Genomic DNA, 21,591 nt, shown 5'->3' with positions numbered 1-21,591 from the left:
TAAATTAGACATACTTTAAACTACTTTGCGATGTGCTAAAATTCAGAGTACTTGCCACGTCGTGTTAATCACTTATTTCTTATACTACTGTCTCTTCAATTATTTGATGTCAAAAATGTCTATTTAGGTGAAATGAATGGTATGTGAGTTATACCTCCATAAAGCTGTGGGTTTTTTTTGTTTTTGTTTTGTTTTTTTTAAAAAAAAAAAGTCTGTTCATAAATAAGTAGAGATGTACAGATTACCCTGGGTATGAGACACCAAAAGTAAACCTTCTTTACAAGAAATTCCTCCACTGGTATTCAGGAAACACAGTTCAGTCTTTGTTGTGCATCAAGTTTGCTGTATCTGAGAAGCTGTTTATGTCACATTGAAAATGCGAAAAACTGAAATGTCTGCAGGTCCTTTCTTCACAGGTTTGAACCGTGTAGTGAATGTGGCGGAGACACATCACACTGTGCTAGAACATTCTCATGGCTTATTTTTGTTGGATTCACAGTACTAGAGTCAACAGCTGTTCTGAACAAACAGGTGTGGTCTTCCAGGGACCAGAAGGGCAGGGGTTGAGACCGACAGCAGCTGCATATCAGTATGTTGAAATTGCTAAGTCTTGGAGTCCAGCGTTGATACAAGACTCATGCCGGTTGGATTTGTCCCTGATCACAGGGCTGTTGTGTGGTTTCCAAGGGCCACGTGGATGTTACAGGTACTCCAGTTCCAAGGCATGATGTAGTGCCATGAGGTCCGAGTGACTAGAGATTCTCCAGAAGGGCATGGCGTGCTGCAGGGGGTGAGGAGGGACACATGGTGAGGACAGACAGTACACCCAACACAAGTCCTTCCAATTCCACTTTGCAATCCAGTACACTGCTCAGCCCAGTGCTGCAATAACATGAAAACTGCCACCTAACATGACATCTGCTTAAAACAATGCTCAAACTAAATTCTCCCCAAAGAATACTGCAGTTTCAAAATGCAATCTTGAGTCTGACTGGTTTTAGAAGCTGATGGCTATTTCTTATGTAGATCTACACTGTACTTGAATGTCAGTTCCAAACTTTAAAAACAGTGAATGAAACTTTGCTCAAAACAGTTGCTTCAGAAGATGTATTCAGTGGATTTTTTAATGCTTAAAGATTTTAAAAGCCTGTGTTTTATGAGTCTAAGCAATTTTTCTTAGTTGGGAGTATTTACATTTTTCTGAACTTTATCTGACTCCTATATGAAGAAATTTTGTTTAATTATTCCTGACAGTCTTCATATTGACCTTTAAATGGCTTTATCATATGTGAAAATCTCTAAATCGACTTCTTAGGTGGCTTGTTCTTTTGCTTTTTGTACTTGTTATTTAGAGGATAATCTAAAAATCTAGTTTAAATGATGGAGGTGTTTGTGAGATCCTTGAATAAACAAGTATTTCTGCATCAACAACATTATTTTCTTAAAATAATCATCTTTCACAGGACACAATTCTGTTTGGTCCATGTGATAATCTTTTGTTACACAGAATAATGTGGAGGCTGGAGTATAGTTTGTAATTATAGTTCTGAATCATTCTGGAGAATTTCAGACTAAGAAAATCTGGCACAGAAGCAAACAGATATGAGAGTGGTTTTCTGTTGCTTTTGCCTTTTATCTTTAGGTGGCAATGGAAAATACTATTTCAATGTAGATCATTTAACTGTTACTAGGATGTAAACTTATTTATTAACAATGTGTTTGCCGGCCTGTGCCACGGCTCATTTGGCTAATCCTCTGCCTGTAGCGCCAGCATCCTGGGTTCTAGTCCCGGTTGGGGTGCTGGTTCTGTCCTGGTTGCTCCTCTTCCAGTCCAGCTCTCTGCTGTGGCCTGGGAAGGCAGTGGAGGATGGCCCAAGTGCTTGGGCCCTGCACCCGCATGGGAGACCAGGAGGAAGCACCTGGCTCCCGGCTTCAGATCGGCGTAGCACACTGGCCTTGATGGCCATTTGGGGGTGAACCAACAGAAAAAGGAAGACCTTTCTCTCTGTCTCTCACTGTCTCACTCTGCCTGTCAAAAAACAAAACAAAACAAACAACAATGTGTTTGCCTCCAATTAGCTGCTGAAGTCATGTATGATATATATATATATATATATATATATATATATATATATATATATATATATATATATTGACAGGCAGAGTGGACAGTGAGAGACAGAGAGAAAGGTCTTCCTTTTGCCGTTGGTTCACCCTCCAATGGCCGCCGCGGTAGCGGACAGTGCACTGCGCTGATCCAATGGCAGGAGCCAGGTGCTTCTCCTGGTCTCCCATAGGGTGCAGGGCCCAAGCACTTGGGCCATCCTCCACTGCCCTCCCTGGCCACAGCAGAGAGCTGGCCTGGAAGAAGGGCAACCGGGACAGGATCGGTGCCCTGACCAGGACTCGAACCCAGTGTGCCGGCGCCGCAAGGCGGAGGATTAGCCTAGTGAGCCGCGGCCCTATATATGATATTTTAATGTATAATGCAGGCTTTTTCGAGTCAATACTATTATGGGGTATATATATATATATTTTATCCTTCAAAAACAGAATAATCTAGAAATGAATTCTAAAGATCTATTTGTAAATTTTTAGTAAGATACACCATATGCCAACTTTAGATTGCAAGATGAGCATTGTGTTCATTGGTGGATTTTTTTTTTTTTTTGTAGTTTGCAGGCATAGTGTTCTAAGTGTAAAAGAGTCCTAGATGCATATGGTCCTGGTCCCCCCTTTCACAATCCATGGGTGAGTAACAGAAATGTACAACAATCGGAAGCTTTTATCTATATGTTATAAGAGGAGTAGGAAGGGGGAAAAATTAAGAATAATAATTCCTGGGCCGGTGCTGCGGCTCACTAGGCTGATCCTCCGCCTTGCGGCGCCGGCACACCGGGTTCTAGTCCCGGCCGGGACGCCGGATTCTGTCCCGGTTGCCCCTCTTCCAGGCCAGCTCTCTGCTGTGGCCAGGGAGTGCAGTGGAGGATGGCCCAGGTGCTTGGGCCCTGCACCCCATGGGAGACCAGGAGAAGCACCTGGCTCCTGCCATTGGATCAGCGCGGTGCGCCGGCTGCAGCGCGCCAGCCGTGGCGGCCATTGGAGGGTGAACCAACGGCAAAAGGAAGACCTTTCTCTCTGCCTCTCTCTCTCACTGTCCACTCTGCCTGTCAAAAAAAAAAAAAAAAAAAAGAAGAAGAAGAATTCCTAACTAGGGAAATGCCAGAAAAGAGGTGGTAGTTGAACTAGGTATGAAAGGATGGACATTCAGATGAGCACTCTGGTATGGCTCATGAGACAGAAGAAAAAGGAACAACTCATTGTTAGCATAGAGGGGGGCATGTCTGGTACCATGACTGTAAGTCAGGAGACACAGGGTTTTCAGTAACAGTATGACAGTTATGACTTATTGGATATTGTGCCAGGTACAATGCTATGTATGTCGAGGACAGATACTACTGTTGGATTTTACTGATGAAAAAAATGAGGCCTAGAGAAGAAGACAGGTTTAAATAATAACTGGTAAGGAATGAAGCCAAGATTTATATCAGGTCTGGGCTGAATCAGACACCCATATCCCATAATACCTCCTGACTGTTCTCTAGGATCATAACATAAGTCTCTGTGATGGGAAATAGACAGTGGAAAATCTGAGTAACTATGATTCTGTAATTTATAGATTTGGGTTGGAAAAATGTTTGATCACTTACAATATAGAAATCTTTCCTTATTTTTTAAATAGAGAAATTCATGAATACTGTAACATACTCATAAAATACAAGATATATATCGTAAGATATAAAGAAATTTAAATCACTTCTACCCAAAGATACCCACCATAAACACTTTCCTTCATTTTCATATATATATATACACACACACACACACTCAAACATATTTGAAATTATATATACATACAGTATATGCCATTCAGCATCCTGCTCATTTTATGGCTTAATCTCAAATCCACTTTAGATGCTTCAGGTCTAAAGAAAGAATTTATTACTGTTTTCAAGTATTCAACTGTATATAATATTCTCTTACGTTTAACTATCTACTATTTTATTTTTATAACCTTTTTATTATCTTCTTTTAAAATGTTTATTTATTTTAAAGGCATAGCAACAGGGGTAGGGGAGAGACAGAGTGAGAAATGTGTCCACTGGTTTACTCCCCTAAAGGGCTGCAAATGCTGGGGCTGGGCCAGGTAGAAGCCAGGAGTCAGGAAGCCCAGCTAGGCCTCTGTGGTAGTGAGGACCATCATTTGCTGCCTTCCCAGGCATATCAGGATGGAGCTGGATCAGAAGCAGAGCACACAGGTCTCCAACAGGTACCCTGACGGGATGTGAACATCCTGGGCAGTGTGTTAACCCACTGTGCCACAATGCTGGCCATATGATTTTCTTTCTTAGATATGCCAGCTACTCATTGCCCTTCCATACATCTTACCTAACATCACTTATTTTAGGATGTGACAAAGGATGATGTTTCTGTAGACAACCATCCAGAAAATTTCAGAACAACTCTCATGCTTCAGAGGTGGAATTTTTTTTTTTTTTTGTGAGAACAAGGTCAAATTCTTTTCCATGCAGATTATCTGAATCTAGACCTGTTTCTCACAGACAAGTTCTCTACAGATACATAGGGGTTTCAGAAAGCTCATGGATACTATGCATGGATTTAAAAAGAAATTTTCACCAAAATAAACTTATCTGTACATAAAATTTTTAAAGTACCCTGAAACAATCATTAACAATGAAAAGGTGAAAGGTACTGGTACACACAGAAGTCTTCAATGCAAAATGAAATAAGTGGCAGAGAAATTGAAAAGGGAATGAAAGAAGTATAGCCAATTCATTGGTGCCTGGTTAAGGCATAGACTGCGTATTTAATTCCATAATAAGCAAAGGACTGGTGCAATTGCTGCGTGCCTCATCTTTTTAGGTGTAGAGATGGATGCTAGCCAATAATACATTAAATTTAAACTGTTAGTATTTTTAAGATGAAACTGCTTTCTTTAAAAGAAAAGATTTATTTATTATTTATTTGAAAGGCAGAGTTACAGAGAAAGAGATGCTCTATTCTCTGATTTACTCCCCAAATGGCTGCAATGGCTGGGACTGGGCATGGCCAAAGCCAGGGGCCTGGAGCTTCCTCTGAGTCTCCCATGTGGGTGCAGGGGCCCAAGCAGTTGTGCCATCCTCCACTGCTATCCCAGGTACATTAGCAGGTAGCTGGATTGGAAGTTGGATGGAACTAGTGCCATGTAGGATGCTAGTGTTACAGGTGGTGACTTAACCCACTATGCTATAATGCCAGCCCCAAATTTAAACTTTTAGTTTAAAACCAGCCCTCTTTGAAAAGGTGACCTTACCCACAAAGAGCCCTGATTTGGTTTACTTGCACCAAAATATTATGGAACTTCAAATAGTTCATTTAAAACTGGATCTAAAAGATTTATTTTGATGCAAAATTTTTTGAGATCCATGCATAGGTTTTTCATATGTGTTTACTATGAACATTTTAAAGACCACTCATATGCATGGATCTGACTTTTTTGCACCAAAATAAACTCTTAATTCCATTTCTCATGGGCTTTTTGAAGTATCCTGGTACTAATGACTTCAGTCTTCCTGCACAGAGTAGTAATAAGAACCACATGGTCAAAAACTAGTTCAACTGATGCACTCTGCCTGTAGAATAAATGAAATACAAGGCATTGCCATGCAATGGTGCTGGGGCTATGCCTTTTAGCAGTGCCATAGGTTCTACAGCTAGAGATGGCAGACTCTGCGAAACTCTCCCACCTGAGGGCAGCACCTCCATCCCCCCTTCAACATTACCCATCTTTACATGAAGGGTCATGAGGTCTGCTAAAGTCAGCAGTTTCATGCTCACAGAAACAGTGGACTTCTCTAAGAACTGTACATCCTAAGACCAAGTCTAGAGGAGAGGCCAGGTGACTCAAACTCATGTGAGCAAGTAACTATAGCTAACACTGCAGTGATATTTTTCTAACTAAGCATATAGGAGACTACTTCAAAGGGATCATGGGAAAATGGAATCCAAGGTATGAGGTTTTTTTGGTGCAATTTTTTGCATAATACATGAAAAATAGGTCTCATGAAAAAAACTATGGACTTTCCTTTGTACCAAAATAAACTCAAATTTTAATTATATTTTCCATGAATTCTTTGAAGTACCCTTGTATTGATGCAAAGATTTTATGCATTAGCAAGAGCTTCCCAGGACTAGCGGGTACAAAGTTGCATCAGTGGTTGGTCATTGGACCAAATATTTCTTATGTTATATCAGAGAGAAATGCTGGCAAGAGAGGAAAAGCAAAGTGCATGCTAGAATTAGGAGACCTGAGTTATACTCTCAACTCCAACATTAACTTAGAGCCCCAGTTTCTTTATCAGTAAAATGAGAGTTCAGTGGAAATTTTACAACTTTGCTATTACTATTATCTGGATCACAGATGAAGTAGTTATTTTAGATATGCATTGTACAATACAAAATAGGACACATGCCCCCCACTGCCTAGAATCGCCAGGCAGGCAAGATGCACCTACTGTTAACAATTTCATGACAATGTAAGGCAGTGTGGGACTATGGATCATAAGGACAAACTCTGAGAGAAGAGGTCAAGTGTAAGGTAGCTGGGCTTGTGTTGAATCTGAAGAATGAGCCACATTGGAGAGGTATATGGGAATGAGGATGGGACTCCCACTTACAAGGCGATGTATGTGTATGACAAGGCTGACAGCTGCGATGCACAGGACATTTTCTGTAGTTAGTTTGGGAAGAATGGGGCTGGGATGGTGTGTTCAGTATAGAGACTTATAAGGAAGGAGACTTTCTAAGGTAGAAACACTTTGGGGTTTGGATTTTTAACCTTCTAGATGGAAGGGAAGTGAGACTAACATTTCCTCAATTCCGGGAGACACCTGGCAGAAAGTATTTTAAATAATTTAGGGCAGAAGCCAAGGAGATATGGACTCAGGGTGTATCTGGCTAGGAGCAGAGAAACCACACAGAGTGAGAACAGAAAGCTGGGAGCAACAGATGGGAGACAGACACGACTGTGAAGACAGAATCCAAGCAACTCGCTGATGGGTTGGTTGAGTGGACAAACAAGTTTGGGACACCTGAATTCATTTGCTTGTATTCAGATGGATATGACATGGGCTACCCAAATGGAGATCCTAGAACCAACTGAAAATAGAGTGGCCCACAAATCTAAACAAAAATGATGGCTGGAACTATGATGTGTACATGATTCATTAACCAAGACTAGGCATACAATGAGAGGAAACCCAGGCCTAGATGAACATACATAAGTCAGTATTCCCTAATGGGAAAATGGGGACACATCTTTCCTTTCTCTCTCACCTATAGGTGTGACTCTCCAAAACCCCTTTTCTGTCCTACTAGGATTATTTTGCATCCGTCCCTTATGGTTCTATATAACATCAACCACATAAAAAGCTAGGTCCACCCCTGTCGGAATAAGATCGAAGTCGGCGAACCCTAAAGGCTTCCATAGCCTTGGCAACTCATGACTAGAGCCTAGGGAGATTACTGACACCATAAACAAGAGTGTCAAACTGTTAAATCAACAACAGGAGTCACTATGTACTTATGTCTCATGTGGGATCTGTCCTTAATGTGTTGTCCAATGTGAAGTAATGCTATAACTAGTACTGAAACAGTATTTTTACACCTTGTGTTTCTGTGTGGGTGCAAACTGATGAAATCTTCACTTAGTATATACTAAATTGATCTTCTGTATATAAAGATAATTGAAAATGGAACAAAAAGGTGTTAAATTGGAAATTGCATAGAAAATTAATCAATTCTTAAAAAAATATCATGTAGGATCTCTGTCCTTAATGTGCTGTACATTGTGATTTAATGCTATAACTAGTATAACTAGGGATTCATCCACAGCCTCCCTTGCATGTGCATGAGCCTCATAAAGGCTGATCACTGCACAACTGTTAACAGTAAATACTGGGAAGCTCCTGACTGCTCAGCCCCAGGAGACTGGTAGGGAATGCAGGCCAGGATAGATTGCTAAGTGAAGAAAGCAGGTACTGAAAAACGTAGAGTTACCATCTGTGTGTTCATATTATTTCTAGAAAGGCTTGCAAATACTTCTCAAATTGTAAAAGAAAGATTCAGGAGCGAGATAACTGTATAGACTCACTAAGAAACACGTCATGCAGCATTGCTCTCCTATTGGTGTCTCTGCTTTTTCTCCATACAGAAATGAGCAGTTTAAGGATGAAGATGAAATCCCATTCAAATATGGCATACAGCGAGTGATCATTATGTATTGATGAATGACCTGACCAACATCAAGTAACAATGAGTTTTATGATTGTAATGTCTGTGGAAATAAAACTACAACTAAAAAAACCATGTTACAAATGTTATATTTTCCCACAAAAGTTGCTTGTACTGTTCTAATGAAAAAGCTTAGAATCAAGCATTAGTAGTCAGTTCCCTGGTTCATCTTAGGCTTCAGCAACTTTGGCTCTGCATGGTTAATTTTTTTTTTTTATGAAACCTTTGTCATTATGCAGAAAAGTACATGCTTGCCATTTTTTCTCCTGTGTTACAAGAGATTTATTTCAAATAGTTCTTTGAAAAGTACAGTTAATTTAGCAAGGCCAGTTTTACTCTAGAAATGAAAAATAGACATCAGTGGACAGGAGACAAGTCTTGACTTTTTAAATTATGTATATGTCCAATTATTTTTCCTCAAGACGTATTATAGTAGAGCATTAGGAATCCTGGTATATTCTGACAACAAAAGACATAAGTTGGGGCAGGCATTTTTGCACAGCAGTTAGTTAAGATGCTGCTTGCTGGGTTGGTGCCGTGGCACACTAGGTTAATCCTCCACCTGCAGTGCCCGCATCCCCTATAGGTGCCGGTTCTAGTCCCGGCTGCTCCTCTTCCAGTCCAGCTCTCTGCTGTGGCCTGGGAAAGCAGTGGAGGATGGCCCAAGTGCTTGGGCCCCTGTACCCACTGGGAGACCAGGAAGAAACACCTGGATCTTGGCTTTGGATCGGCACAGCTCCATCTGTTGCAGCCATTTGGGGAGTGAACCAATGGAGGGAGACCTTTCTGTCTCTCTCACTGTCTGTTATTCTACCTGTCAAATAAATAAATAAATAAATATCTTTAAAAAAAAAAAAGATGCTGCTTGCATAGCAGGTAAAGCCTCTGCCATCCCATATGGGCACTGGTTCGAGTGAGTCCCAGCTGCTCCACTTCTGATCAATCTTCCTGTTAATGCACCTGGGAAAGCAGAAGATGACCCAATTGCTTGGGCCCCTGCCACCCACATGGGAGACCTAGATGCAGCTCCTAGCTGTTGCAGCCATTTGGGGAGTGAACCAATGAATCTAAAGATCTGTGTGTGTCTCCTTTCTCTAACTCTGCTTTTCAAATAAAATAAATCTTAAAAAACAATGCTGCTTGCAATGCCCATACTGGATTGTCTGGGTTTAATTTCTGGCTCTGTTTCCAATTCCAGTTTCCTACTAATGCACACTCTGGGGAGCGGGTGATGAGTCTGGTGGCTGAGTTCCTGACACCCACATAGGGGACCTGAATTGACTTCTTGGTTCCTGGCTTGCCCTGGCCCAGATGCACCTGTTGCAGGCATCTGGGGACAAATAAGTAAATGCTTTTCCAGTAGGCTGTAAGTCAAAGAATGACTTGCATAGGTATACAGCATCCCCTATGCTTTATTAGGCAGGCTTTCTAGGAACAAAGACACACTCATGGAAACTCTTGAAAGAGATACCTTGAGAGTGGAGTTGTTCCTTTATGAAAATGGGTATTTCTGATTTTTTTTAAAGGGTTCACACTTTACAAAAAAAGGAAAACTAAAAAAATAAATTTAAACAAATGATTGATGAGATAATGCAACACCTTAAATTCCAGAAAATGGCATGGTTTTCCAACTCCTGTGGATATGTTTTCTCTTTGAAGGTTTTGAGAAATCTTATGATTATAGATTTAGATTAAATTACCAATGAAAGCTCTAGACGTGTACTGGCAAAGAGACTTAAGGATGATGGAACAGACTTGAATTGACCATTAATGAAATAAATAACTGGCAAAATTATTGACTAGCATTTCTGGGCTCAAAAACCTATTTCTAGCTTTATGAGATAAAAAGGCTTATCTAACGGGAAAAGAATGCTGTGTTCCATTTTAAAAGGGCCCATGAGACTTGGAGATGCAATGTGGATTGGTTTTGATTTTGAAAAACATTTTAGCATTCAAAGGTGTAGAACTTCAATGGTTTACAATTAATTTTACTTAATAATTGAAATTTCTCAATAACTATGGTATATATTAGAATTGACATATTTTTAAAATTTTAATCACAAATGCACAATTGAAGAAGATTCATAGTTATATCTACCACCCAAAAGGGAAGAAATAAAATTTTATACTTTAATGTTTTTTTAAAAAAAGCACATAATTTTCTTTTGTAAATCAACTCCTGCTTAATATAAATTCAGTTTATAATTTGAAGAAACTTTGAGCTAAATCTTGTGGTCAAAGGAAATAACTGGATTCAAATTCTAGTTTGGCTGCTTTCCAGCTGTGCGATTTGGTGTGCCTCAGATTTCTCAACTGTGAAATAGGTTGAGGGAGTCGTTTCTTATAGCTTTGAGGATTTATAAAAATTGCTAGCAGTTCTTGTTACTCATCATTCATCTTTTTCAGCATGCATAGCCACCTCTTGATTTATTTTATTTGTTTGAAAGACAGAGTTACAGAGAGAGGTAAAGACAGAAGTCTTCCATCCGCTGGTTCACTCCCTAGATGGCCGCAACGGCCAGAGCTGCGCTGGTCCAAAGCCAGGAGCTTCCTCTGGGTCTGCACCTTGGGTGCAGGGGCCCAAGGACTCAAGCCATCTTCCACTGCTTTCCCAGGCCATAGCAGAGAGCTGGATTGGAAGAGGAGCATCCGGGACTAGAACCGGCGCCCATATGGGATGCCAGCGCTTCAGGCTAGGGCTTTAACCCGCTGTGCCACAGTGCCGGCCCCAATTTATTTCTTTAAATATAGTTTTCTAGTCTCTACTTTTTAAAACATCCTCATCTATTGTGAATTATTTGACCCTTGCCTTCTAATTCATACACAAAGGACTGCTGTTTAAATGACAGTTAACCTAAAAATGCTCAACAAAAGCTCTCCTTCAATAAAATTAGAAAAGGAATATTCAACCTGTCACTCTGAGTGATAGAATATCTTCATCTTTTGTGAGATTGTTATGAATCTGCACATTCTGAAAAATTTGTACATTTTACAGACGCACACAACAGAGCAGCTCTCAAGGTGCAAAGGTATTTTATACTCTAAGCATCTATAATCATCCACGAACCAAAGCTGAAATTACGAAGGCCCATGCATAGTCACAAAATTCAAGAACACTATTTGCAGGTGGCTGTCTAATTTCTCTTTGGTGTGCTGTGTGTAAAAAGAATAGCATGTCTAAAGACCAACAGTGGAAACAATTTGAACTGTTCTTCAGAGTCAGCAAATACTCTTGTCCTATTACTACTTTCAGTTCTAACATCAAACCCAGAATTCCTTTACTTTTTCCATGTGTGGTCACCAAACTCAAACTTCAAAGAAACACACTTCTCAGACAGGTTTAGGAAGGGACCCACCCACCCACAGGAACTTTGATAGGGCCCAAGGGCTTTGACTTGTCTCCTGTGCATTTCCAGTGATTGCTTTCTTATGCAGCCCTCTGCCTCACAATGAGCTAGGAAGCCACATTTTGGCAACTTTCTCCTAAAATTAAACTTTTGGTGAACAGCCAAGGGAGAGAGGCCCACCTTGAGGGCAGAGCCACACCTTGGCTCAGGGCCCCACTGGCTTGATAGGCTGTCTTTCAATTCCACACTGCTCAGAGGTGCAGATCTGTTCTATGCAACCTGCCCACTTGTGGTTAGGAATAACCTTGGAGTTCCAGAAGCTTCTCTAGGAAGGAGACAAACATTCCCACCAAACATTCTCTTTAACTCTCCAGGACTGAGTTTTAGGAGATTTTAATTTAGTCTGGAAATGTTTTCACTTATTGAAAACAACCCAAAGGACAAACAGATGTCCCAGATGGCAACCATGGCTGGCAACTGTTGAAGTGGGAAGGTCACAAGCAGTGCTTCGATGGCCAGAGCTACATGGCATCAAGCGCTAGTGGACTGGAAGTGTGTGTGTTAGCACCAGTCATGCTCATGCAGCTTGTGAAACTGAGCACATTCTGCATCCAAGTATATCCGTGACACCATCTATTATTTACAGAATGAGCCTGTGTCTTTACTGAAATTCATAGACACTGAAGGTGAACTGAGCCATCTTCAGGAAGACTGGCCACGTATTGTACTGAATGCTCTATACTGCCATCTATAACCTGGTGCCTTTACTGTATCCTTTATGGAAACAAACAAGGATTTTTATGAGGGTGTTGAGGGAGAGAGGCAAAAATTATGTTACTAGTTATCTCATGAAATATTTCATGCTTTTCAACCCAAGAAACTTGTATAGAGTACAACTGTGCCAAGATTTAGGGAGTTAGAACTTGAAGTCAGAATTTCAAACAAAGCAAGAAAATAAGATTCTGAACCCTCTCAAGCTCATATTTTATGGTAGAAGCAGGCACATACACACAAAATTAGTAACAAGGGCTACCATTTGTTGCATACTTTATACATAACAGGCTCTGTTTTAAGGGAGTTACTTAGGTCAACTAAAGCCAATCCTCAAAATAGCCTAATGAGCAAGGCACTATAACTATCCTTGTTTTTATAGACAAGGAAAGGAAGAGAGAAGGGTTAAATAACTTGTTGAAAGTCACAGAATGGGTAAGTGGCAGAACCATAAGTCAAACCCTGGGCTCTGTGGCTCAAGAATTCAAACTATTTCCCATTACAACTTCTCCAGTTAAATCATAACTGAGTACCACTATCATTGAGTTCTTAAAAATAGAGGAAATAGAAAAGGCACATAAACTGTGTCTTGAACAGTAAGACAGTGAGAAAAAGTGGGGAAAAAATCATTGCAAGAAGCAACAGCAGGAATAAAAAGTGCTGAGCAAAGGAGGGGCAGCATATGAGTGTGTCTTCAGTGTGGGTTGCAGGAAGGAGAAAGACTTTAGGTACCAGGCTGAGGAACGAGAGTCTCCCTCTTTAAAGAAAATACACAACGAGATGCAGACTGACAAAGCTGCCGCTCAGAAAAGTGAATTACATCTGCTGGGAGTCAAGAGCAGGATAGTCGGGTCTACTCCCCTCTGCCCTCCCCAGTGCCCTGGGAAGGGCAGGCACTGAAGTGGTGATGAAAATAAGGCATCAAACCCTCTATGGCAGCACACACTTTCCACCTTGCAAACCAGCTCTGACCAACTGATAGAGGCTTTCCAAGCTGATGACTGAAAGTTTCATAGGCTGCATCCAAGCTTAGGTAACAAGGCTTGGACCACCTGGTGATGCCTGCTATGGATGATGGCTGCACCACTAAACCTATGTTTCTGCTCACCAAGTCTATGTTCTGTGAAGACCAAACACCATGGGCCTTGAACTTGCGCACACCCCCATGCCAAAAAAATCACTTCAGATTTACTGACTTCCGCTCTGCCCTGGGTTCAGTACTTACCGCTATGTACATGTTCATAATCTGTTTCCAAGAAATGCAACTTTTCAAAATGGTAGAAGAATCAGAATTTTGAGGACCAATAAAAATGAAACAGCATGAGATGCACTCTCTGGGAACACTCACCTTTTTTGCTCCTTGTTCTTCTTCCACGCCATCTCCTATGACAACATATACCACTTTTCTTCCGAACCTTTGAATTATCCTCTCAAAACAGCTTTCCTTTCCTAATGAACAAAAGGAAGTCACAGAGTACGTAAAATGTGGGTAACCAGCATTTTAGCACTTGAACTTCCTATATAAAGTGTTTTTTTCATGCTTCCAAGTCAACATTATCCCACTTGTGCAACTAAGAAGTGCTTTTATCCCAATGGGTAGCACGTAGACCAGCATAGTATGTTTAAAAATCATGAATTAGCATAGTGGTGTCCTTTCCCATAGAAAATGATAGTTTAAACACTGTTTTCTGTGGTGGGTTTTTTGCCTAGTGTTAAGACATCTGCATCCCCTTATCAGAGTACCTGCTTTTGACACCCAGCTCTGGCTCCTGACTTCAGCTTCCTGCTAAGGCAGACCCCGGGAGGCAGTACTGATTGCTCAAGCCATTGAGCTCCTGCCACCCATGTGGGAGACCTAGATTGAGTTCCCAGCTCCTGGTCTCAGTTTTGGCCAAGTCCCAGTCATTGAGGGCATTGTGGAGAGGGAACCCGTCGCAGGGAGCACTCTCTTTATCTCTGTCATGCCTCTGAATTTCCCAAATAGCTTAAAAAAGAACTCTTTCTCAAGGACTAATTATTAAAAAGGAGAATCTAGTCCATCACAACAGAGTGACTGGGAGAACAGTATTGTTTACTTTTCCCCCTCTATAAGCCAAGACTAAATAAAGGCATGCAGTTCTGGCAACATATCTTAACTTGGTCTTTAAAAAAGTTTCATAATGTATCAAACTCTGAAAAGAGTATCAGATCCAAAGACTACTGAGAATGATTTTTAAAGACTGGACTTGGTTTGTTATAGCAAGAAAAAAACAAACCCTGGAATTAGTCTATCCCTTTATTTTCAGGTTGAGTTAAAGACTCGACCAAACCTATTGTGTCTACCTGACATAGTCTCATAAAAAATTCTTTCTGAAATAAATGTCCGCAAATTTGGGGCACTACAGCAAGACCATGCCAACCTTACCCAGACATCTAATGTTCAATAAGGCACTTCCCTAGAGGAAAAGTGGGATAAAGGTAATAGAACACCTTTATCAGTCTATTATCTTTCCCATGTCATGACTCAATTTGGGCTCCCGTGGCGGCTACACTGTCAGCACATCCCTGCAGTTAATAGCAGGCATTGTTTCGTCTCACAGAAGAAACTGGTGTTCCAGGTCTTGGTCTGCCAATAGGGTCATTTTAATGGACAATGGGACAGTTTATAGTTCTCAAATGTGAATGGCTGAGCAGAGCCTACACCTCTTTCAAATAAGGATCGGATATACACATGAACAAATTGCTTGTTTGCTTAAACAAATGTCTGCTTTATATTTGTATTTTGCACTAAAATCTCTAGTTTGCATCTGACAGAATGAAATAGAGCTTGCCTTATTCAAAGGATGCAATTTCAATGCTTCTTTAGTCGCCTACTAAACTGTGAAATATTAAAGTACAGTTTTCACTGCAAAAATATACAACCAAAATTTATTCCTATCATAAAACATGGTTCCTTCCTTATAGTATGGAAATGCTCACATGTTTTTGCAAAGTTTCCTCCCTGTGAAAGAAGATAAAAATCAATGTTTAAAGGGAACATGGTAGACAAAAATTCCTTGCCTTAATACTATCTCTCATAGGTTTCATTGTAACTTCGGGGTCATGTATAAATTCTTCATAATACAAATGAAGAAAATGAAGCTGGCCTTTTTAAACTTAGAGGTTTCATGTGAAGTATCTGTTCTGAAGAGTCCAGGTTGTCTGACTGAGCATCACTCAATGAGCTGTCTTCATCGACTCCCATGACGGGCATTTTGCCTATGTGGGAGCTGGGTTTTCTGCACTGTTCCTCACATCTCTCTCATTTGATAGCAAAATGAGCAATAACTATAGATGTTTGAATCCCTGCTTTTCCTGTTGAAAGTATCACAGAAAAGAGCATGCCACTGGTTTTGAGATAACTTCTACCACCATGCATTTGTTAATTCTAAATTTTTTCAGTACAAAATTTAAAACTGATATTACAAACAATGCACATTAAAATGCTTAATGATTACTAGAGTATTATATTTTTCCTATTTCATTACCATTTTCCAATTACCTGGGATTAAACTTCAACCCACATGACATATAATACACTGCTTGTGCTTTACTTCTGGAAGGCTAAGCACTATCCCTTCTGCTTTGCACTGCACACTAGGAATTGGTCATTCCCTGTGCTGAGAAAACATTACCACAATCCTTGTGCATATGGCACAGTGCAATCCCTCTTTATCAAATACATCATTAATATAAAATGCTATTTTTATGGAACATAAGAGCATGTAACATTTCTGGATATCCTAGACTATTAAGAATTATATTCTGTTTGGTATATTGTCAAGTATTTTTCCAATGCTGTGTTATTGGCCCTCTTTGGAAAGCATCATTCTCAAACACCTGATAAGTACTGTATTTCCAACTTGAGAAGTCTATGTGAGTACCTCCTGGGCTCTTCAAACTCCACAATGATAAAATAAAACCTCGTTTTCCCATGAGTTAATCATGCCACTATAGATGCAGGTGTCTAAAAGAAGCCTCTATATCAGCCTTATTCAAAATCATTAGCCATTTATTAATCTATGTCATTCAATAAGCATTTATTGAGTACCTACGGTGTGCTGAGAATTGTAGCCACTATGATGAGAAAGAAAGTCCTCAAGAATATCATAGCATGGTGGGGGAAGTCTTAATGACCAACAAATAACGTGCATATAATACTTTGGCAATCATTTAGTAAATGCTTTGAAGGAAAGGAACAGCAAGTATAAAACCTCAGGTGGTCAGAAGTTAGATCTGTAGGGATTCTACATTTGCCCTTTTCTCCCCTAGAGGGAGCTATGAAGCTCTAAACAGCCTTCTTCCCACCTACTAGGTTGCTCATCCCCCTTCTGCTGTGCTTATTAAAATAACATGCATCTCCTTGGGGTACGTACAGGGCCACTTATGACCAGACCCGAGTCTACCTTCTCAGTTCTAGTTTCCCATGAACACTGATGATCAACCACTCTGGACTCCTTACAAGTCCCTTGGCCAGGAACACCTTTCAGCTTCCATGTTCCTTGATCTCAACTTAGTCCTTCTATACCCAGCTCAAATGTCAAATCTTCCCATAGCTTTCATTGACACTTGTCCACTGCCTCCTGTTGGGTGAAAATGAATGCTTCCTCAGCCATGCCCCCATTTAGCAGGAGACCCCCTTAGGAAGTGGGGAAGAATATGGATTCTGGGGGCCGGCGCCATGGCTCACTTGATTAATCCTCTGCCTTGCAGTGCCAGCATCCCATATAGGTGCTGGAGTCTAGTCCCGGTTGCTCCTCTTCCAGTCCAGCTCTCTGCTGTGGCCCAGGAGGGCAGCGGAGGATGGCCCGAGTGCTTGGGCCCTGCACCCCATGGGAGACCAGGAAGAAGCACCTGTCTCCTGGCTTCGGATTGGCGCAGCACCAGCCGTGGTGGCCATTTGGGGAGTGAACCAACGAAAAGAAGACCTTTCTGCCTCTCTCTCTCTCTCTCTCTAACTCTACCTGTCAAATAAGTAAAAAAAAAAAAAAAAAAAAAAAAAGAGTATGGACTCTGGAATCAGAAAAGCTTGTGACTTGGAGCAAGTATTGTGGTGTAGCAGCCTGTGATGCAGGCATCTCATATCATCACCGGTTTGAGTCCCAGCTGCTCCACTTCTGATCCAGCTTCCTAATGCACCTAGGAAAGCAGTGGAAGATAGTCCAAGTGCTTGGACTCTTGTGCCCATGTGGGAGACTCCTCCGGGCCTGGCCATTGCTGCTACTTGGGGAGTGAACCAGGGGATGAAAGATCTCACTCACTCTCTGTCTCTCTTCTTTCTCTGTAAGTATGCCTTTCAAATAAAGAAGTAAATCTTAAGAAAAGAGAAAGAAAAACTTGTGACTTGAACCTTTACCTTTACCAGCTATTGATCTGAACAATTACTTAAGTGTCTGGTCTTTAGTTTCCTCATTTGTAAAGCAGCAACATTGTAAAAATTCACTTCAATAAGTAAAATACTGAGTACAGGTCTGGGCATGTAGCGGATATCTGATAGATACAGATACCTCTTTGTCATACTGGATTGTAGTTACGTAGATGTCTGATTCTAGACTGGCATTGTGGTGAAGAGGGGAAAGCAGCCACTTGCAATGCCAGTATCCCATAGGTGCTCGTTAATGTTCTTGGTTGCTGCACTTCCAATCCAGCTCTCAGCTAATGGTTTGGGAAAAGCAATGAAGGGTGGCCAGAGTGCTCGAGCCCCTGGGAGACCTGGAAGAAAGTCCTTACTCCCAGCTTTGTCCTGGCCCAGCCCTGTCTCTTGTGGCCATCTGGGGAGAGAGCCAATGGATGGGAAATCTCTCTCTCTCTCTCTAACTTTAAAATAAATAAATACATCTTACAAAGTCTGTTTCCCATGGGAACAAGAGTCACATCTCCCTTTTTAATCCCTTCTTTTATTCTGTCTTGGTTTATAGTCTAAGTTTCAGATTCTTTTTCTTCCAATTATGTTTCCTTCTTGCAAGGAACTTAGCTGTTTTCATTCTGGTACCCTCACCAAAAAAAAAAAAAAAAGGAAACTCCATTATTTATATACACTAAATTAAAAACAAAACAAAAACCCCCTTTTCAATAGTAACAAAGCTGTTAGAGTTGTTTCATTTCTACTGTGTGAAGTACCATATTAATGTTTGTTTTAGCTTATATTTTGGTTGATATTGCCTAAAAGAATAAAAGTAAGATAATAACCCAGAATTAATGCTAGGCTACTACATCTAATGTTAACCAATGAAGTAAAAATGTAAGACTTCAGCTACACAAAATATGCTTTAAAATTCTCTTGGTGTCTAAAGCCAATTTGAATAAAAATATTCTTCTAGTTTTCTGACCTCTCTAGCATTCTGAAAATAAAAGTCTCGTTTATTGTCTGTCAAATTAGTCTGAAATAAAAGTGTTGATTAGGGGGTAGATGGGAACAACTCACCTATTTTAGTTGCACTGTAAATATTTTCTATTGGAAATACAATTCCTAATCCATATAGTAGGACTTTAGCCAATGCTGGGATGAGCTGAGTAGTTGTTACTAAAATATTCACACAGTTTGTCCTACAAGAACAAAAGTGAAAAAAAATTTAAAAGACTGTTAAAAAACAAATCTTCAAAATGAACAAGCACGCGCTGGACCCATTTCCCAGCAGAGTCCCCATGGAGTGCCTTACCGGGAGTGAATGAGTGAGAGAGCTTTAAGGGCCAGTGTCAACCAGGAGTCCGTCAGGGCTTCAATCTCAGCCCGCAACTGTAACCAAGCTTCTCTCTTAGCTGGACCAAGCAGACCTGCGGATTTAAAAGCACATGATGAACTACCTCCTTACCCACATGTCTTTTCTGTTTTATAAATAATGAGTATTTAAAAGTACTACTAACACCTGCCTCAAGCTGTCTAGTACATAAAGTACTATATTGTGAATATATAGTGATAAATAATATTTCATATATGATCATTCAGTTGAGAAATATTTAGTGCTATCATAGGGGAGAACTGATTTTGCATTGTGAGCATTCCTTCTGGTTATGAGTTATCTCTTTTTGGGGAGCCTACTGTCCCTCACTCCTGTTACCCTGTGTTGGGGCTGAGCAGACCCCACTTTCTAGCTTCCAGGGTGGGTGCATGACCTTGGCATGGCCAATGAAAGTCAGCCTTAGAGCTTTTACCCTATCTGTGGAGAAAGATATTTCTCTCATTCCCTAAGTATGCACTAACCCAGCAGAATAGAATCCTGGATCTACTGGTGGTCATTACTAACCTAGAATGCCCTCGACCCAAAGGCTAGGATAAGTTTCCCTGATGGCATAATTTGAATATCAGGATATAGCCATGCTGGAAACCAACATCACCCCTATATTTTTCACAATTAAGTCAATACAGTCCCTTTTATTCTAAAGTCATCTGGACAATTTTGAACCACAAGCAAACGATCCAAACCACAATAAGCATCTACACAGTAGAAAACATTTAACAACCCATCTCATGGTGGACAGGGGTTGCTCATCCCAATTCAACAGAAGGTCAGAGGGGTCAGGAACCTCGCCGCAGGTCACCCACTGGGTAATGTGGCCAGGGCAGATGGTTCCAGTCCACCGTCTGTCACTACATCAGAGCAGAACAATGGCCTGTGAGATGGAACTGCCCCCAAACAGCGAGTATATCCCAAGCAGTGTGGGATACTTTCAGAATTGTACTTTCAAAAGTGTGGGTACTTTCAGAATTGTATCTAGACTGTCTTAACCCATGGAGACACCAGGGTGAGTCACTTGCCTCCCACGTTGTTTTTGTAGGTGTTGTAGATCTCTTTCACTCGTCTGTAGCGGAAGGCCAACTTTCTCATCCAGTCCACGCCGCCCCGGACACCAGTTGCCAGGCATAAATTAGCACTGGTGGCTGCAGCAGGAAAACCATCTGTTCCAAAGTTATATGTGCTATTTAGATGCAAGAAAAGCCCAAAGTTAACCGAACAGCAAGTCCATCTTTATTAGCTGAGCAATTACAACCACAAAAGGGGGAGGCAATAGCTTCACATTTCAGACTGCTCACCTGAGGTCCTGGCCATTGTCATCTGAAGAAACATCGTCTATATGAACTTGGTCACATTCCTGAAATGCAATGAAAAGATACAGGTCAATTTTTGAAAAGCAGCTACATTTCTGTTTTCTTGAACAGAAAATCACAAGGCTGTTTTTTTTTTTTAAAAAAACTTAATTGGAGTGTCTTTCAACTATGTCAATCAGTAGGTGGCAGTCTTGCTAAGTTGACATGTTTGCCAGAGTAAGAAACAAGCAATGTCATTAAGGACTACTGTTATCCTGCTTCAGAAAACACACTTTTATGTTTAGAAAGGAAAGTGATTGCAAACAATTAGCATGTGTGTTCCAAAAACCTTAGGTACCTTAAGAATCATGCTGTTCCGAGCTGATTCAGGCAGTGCCTATGCATAACTGGAACCAGACATCTTGGTAAATGTAACATGCTAGAAAAATTAAACCTGATGCTAACTGCCAATGAAATTATGACCTCTGATTGCTGTTGAGCCACACACCAACACAGCCCGAGGCCAGTGTGCGGAGGAGCCCAGACAAAAAATCTGTTCCTGGTTTGCCATTTATGTGAGAGATGTGAGTTTGATTCTTTGTGTATGTGTGTCTGTGTGTGCAGGATTAAAAATAAAGCATAGGAGACTTCAAAACCTAAATAAAAACAATCAAAGCATGTGGTATATTTTAACCATTGTATTTTACTATTTTGTACACATGCATTTAAATACTGGATTTATGAGTGTATTATAGCACAATGTTATTTTGAATGGACTTGACTTTTTAATCTCAACCAGTGTGTAAATGGTGCAGAACTGTAGGCTCAAGTTCTGCTGGACCGAGTGCACATGTGTGCACCTGTTGGCTTAGAAGCAGACATATTTATCTTACCACGGCATCCCCAGGCCCTAGCATACTTGTGGGAAGAGTGGGCACTCAACAAACATTTGTGGAATGAAGGCATACTCGGAGACAGACAAGGTGGCCAGCCCAGCGGCAAGCAACACACCCTCCTGGCTTGCTCTCAGATTTCAGATATATTCTTCTCCTTGCAGTCAGGGTCCAGCTACCCCAC

The 21,591-nt window shown here is 40.8% G+C and overlaps 1 protein-coding gene across 3 annotated transcripts in view; it reads right to left on the bottom strand.

Moving 5' to 3' along the window:
• Positions 1-566: 566 nt before the first annotated feature.
• EYA1 (EYA transcriptional coactivator and phosphatase 1) overlaps positions 567-21,591 on the bottom strand; it is a 163,242-nt gene continuing 142,217 nt past the window's right edge. For all 3 annotated transcript variants that reach the window (XM_062189549.1, XM_062189550.1, XM_062189551.1), the window contains 6 exons: positions 20,521-20,579; positions 20,245-20,405; positions 19,148-19,262; positions 18,913-19,034; positions 13,819-13,919; positions 567-781 (listed from right to left, as the gene is read on the bottom strand). In XM_062189549.1, coding sequence (XP_062045533.1) covers positions 701-781; positions 13,819-13,919; positions 18,913-19,034; positions 19,148-19,262; positions 20,245-20,405; positions 20,521-20,579 — 639 coding nt within the window. In that variant the 3' untranslated portion in view covers positions 567-700. The remainder of the gene's footprint in view (positions 782-13,818; positions 13,920-18,912; positions 19,035-19,147; positions 19,263-20,244; positions 20,406-20,520; positions 20,580-21,591) is intronic.

Source organism: Lepus europaeus, chromosome 4, assembly GCF_033115175.1.
Source record: "Lepus europaeus isolate LE1 chromosome 4, mLepTim1.pri, whole genome shotgun sequence".
Lineage (NCBI taxonomy): Eukaryota > Metazoa > Chordata > Mammalia > Lagomorpha > Leporidae > Lepus > Lepus europaeus.
The sequence above is the reverse complement of the archived record's forward strand: the minus strand, read 5'-3'. Positions and strand labels throughout refer to the sequence as shown.